The sequence below is a fragment of the Dendroctonus ponderosae genome, unplaced genomic scaffold (genome assembly GCF_020466585.1).
Source record: "Dendroctonus ponderosae isolate FM_Combo_2020 unplaced genomic scaffold, Dpon_F_20191213v2 Dpon_F_20191213_10, whole genome shotgun sequence".
In the NCBI taxonomy this organism is placed as follows: domain Eukaryota; kingdom Metazoa; phylum Arthropoda; class Insecta; order Coleoptera; family Curculionidae; genus Dendroctonus; species Dendroctonus ponderosae.
The window spans coordinates 1,123,742-1,126,560 of NW_026017111.1; the positions used below are offsets into that span (position 1 = coordinate 1,123,742).

A 2,819-nucleotide genomic window follows, 5' to 3' on the forward strand; every position below is an offset into this window, starting at 1 on the left:
GTCTCTCGTTTGTAAATTAAACCTTCCTGTAGTGCTGTTCGGCATCCTCTAATTCAATTCTTCCGGACTTTGCAGTTGCTCTTGACGGAGAAGTACGTTATTTTTTTAGCTAACCCAGAACATTTGGAAATGATTGTGCAAAAAATGCAGTTCAATGTCGTTTATTTGTACATCTGGGCTCCAAATTTCGTAAAAACATTGTTCGAGTACTTATGTTAAATCCGCTGCTAACAATAGCGCTTAATTGGACAAGAAAAGCACTTTTTTTGAAAACGCGTGAATCGCTATCAGGTAAACATCCATATAGTACTAGTCAAGTGTAACTAATTGTGGACTTATCAGTCGCTTATAAAGGTGGGAGTTTTGGTTGCTGGTTCAGTAGGCAGTGGCATACCAAAAGAAAAACAATGTTCAAACTTTGGTCTTTCGCGCTCCTGGTGGCTGTAGCTCTAGCTGAGAATCCCTGCAGTTTTCGCGCTACTGACTCCGGGGGAGTTTGCGTCTGCAACTCCTCTTATTGTGACTCCGTCCCTTCTTTGGCCAGTTTGGCGTCTGGCCAGTATCAGCTTTACGAAACCAGCAAAACCAATCTGGGATTCACGTCTACAACTGGGAGTTTTGCGAACTCCACCAGTGAGGCGGATGCCACTGTGACCATCAGCAATCTGACCGAAACTTACCAAACAATTCTGGGCTTTGGCGGCGCCTTTACTGATGCCACCGGCATTAATTTGAATATCCTGACTAATGCCAGCCGGGAGTTTTTAATCCAAAGTTACTTTGGAGATGATGGGATTCAGTACAGTTTGGGTCGGGTGCCGATTGGAGGAACCGACTTCTCAACAAGAGGCTACACTTATTGTGATGTGGAGGATGACAGCCTGGATTCGTTCGCCTTAACTGATGAAGACTACGAGGACAAGGTAGGATTGATGGGCAGAATGGCCAAAAACTCTGCATGATTTTTCCAGATTCCCTACATTTTGCGAGCCATCGAGCTGAGGGGCAGCGCCATCAAACTGTTCGCCTCTGCTTGGTCGGCGCCCATTTGGATGAAGACCAATGAGGCGTAAGCATTTTGCTCTATTAAACTTCCTCTCAGTGAAAAGTGCAGATTATACTCAACATTCCATTGAGAACCCAAAGGAATGTAGATATGAGGGCTCTATTGTTACTGTCATTTATCTAAATTAATTATCGGTCATGCGATTACCTCAAGTGCTGACGCATTTTCTTCCTACGTACCTTTACACTTAAGAATTCTTTATTGATAACGCGATTAACCTGATGAACTCTGTAATTTTCACTACTTTCCAGTTATCAGCTCGTTTATCTACACGAGACATTGACTAAGTTAAAGTACTTATTTACTAAAACTTCTGGTAGAAGTAGAAGATCAAGGAGTCAAAATTCCAGGGCATTTGAGGTGAAAACTCAAACATTTGAAAAACTGGTTTCTGCTGTTGACGTTCTTCTCTTAATAACTCTCTCAATGCCCCAATTTGGATCAATAATTCTGGGTTGCAAAGAGCTCAATCTTCTGGGAAACCGCCTTTTTAGGCCATTCAAATCGATCAAGAAATGTAAACTTTTTCACGATTTGAACGTCGAGTAATAACAAATAGTTTTTACACTTTAGGCAAACTTGATTGAGGAGTTCAGTGCCAAACAAGCATTTTCAGACTAGAAGACTAAACTCGGTTAGAAAACTGGAAGGATTTGAAGGTCGGAAATCCAATTTTTAAACCAACAATATTTTGCATTTTTACACTTTTTAACGTATAAACTCCATATGCATTTAAATGTCGAAAAACATGAGAGATTGTTATACTTTAGGCCAACTATAATAATGCATTTTTGGGGAAAAAATCCAAATATTTTATTGAAAATTGTGCGCAAGTCGTAGACCTGAATTTTTGGAAAAAATATATTTGCGCTCGTTTACTTAAAAATTCACATCGCGCCGACTAAAGCAGGCAGGCAGTTGGCTCTTTTACCATCTTTAGTGGACACTTGTTGCTATAGACGTGAAAAGTTTCAGAAAAATCCTTCCTGGGCCTGATTTTTCTCGGTTTTGCAAATGTGACTCACAAAAGTGCTATTGTAAGTCAGTTGCGCTTGATCAATTAAAAATTCGCATCTTCCAAACTAAAACACAAATGAAATCGTGGCTGTTACCACATTTAGTGGACGCCTAGTCCGATAGAACTGGAAATTTTCACAAAAGTCCATTCTGAACCTGATTTTTCGCGGCTTTGCTAATGTGACTCACAAAAGTGATGTTGTAAGTCAATTGCGCTCGCTTACTTAAAAATTCGCGTTTCCTAAAATAAAACACGCATGAAGTTGAGTCTGTTACCACCTTTAGTGGACACTTGGTGCGATAGACGGGGAAAGTTTCACAAAAATGCATCATTAACCTGATTTTTCTCGATTTTGCAAATGTGACTCATAAAATTGAAGTTGTAAGTCAGTTGCGCTCGCTTACTTAAAAATTCGCGTCTCCAACACTAAAACACGCAGGAAATCGAGATTTTTACCACCTTTAGTGGATGCTTGGCCCGATAGACGTGAAAAGTTTCACAAAAATCCATCTTGAGCTAGATTTTTCTTGGCTTTGTAAATGTGACTCACAAAAGTGATGTTGTAAGTCAATTGCGCTCGCTTACTTAAAAATTCGCGTTTCTTAAACTAAAACATGCATGAAGTTGAGTCTGCTACCACCTTTAGTGGACACTTGGTGCGATAGACGGGGAAAGTTTCACAAAAATCCATCATTAACCTGAGTTTTGTCGCCTTTGCAAATGTGACTCATAAAA

At 40.0% G+C, this 2,819-nt stretch overlaps 2 protein-coding genes across 3 annotated transcripts in view; one reads left to right on the forward strand and one right to left on the reverse strand.

The window, feature by feature from the left end:
- The window catches only part of LOC109542451 (arg8-vasotocin receptor), an 81,473-nt gene that overhangs the window by 34,755 nt on the left and 43,899 nt on the right, over positions 1 to 2,819 (reverse strand). The gene's annotated exons all lie outside the window — the stretch shown is intronic.
- LOC109532879 (lysosomal acid glucosylceramidase) lies at positions 324 to 1,069 on the forward strand (the record flags this gene model as incomplete). The annotated part of the gene is given in 2 exon segments (XM_019898034.2): positions 324 to 923; positions 972 to 1,069. Coding segments are annotated over 2 exon segments (614 nt in total), but the record flags the coding sequence as incomplete, so codon positions are not given.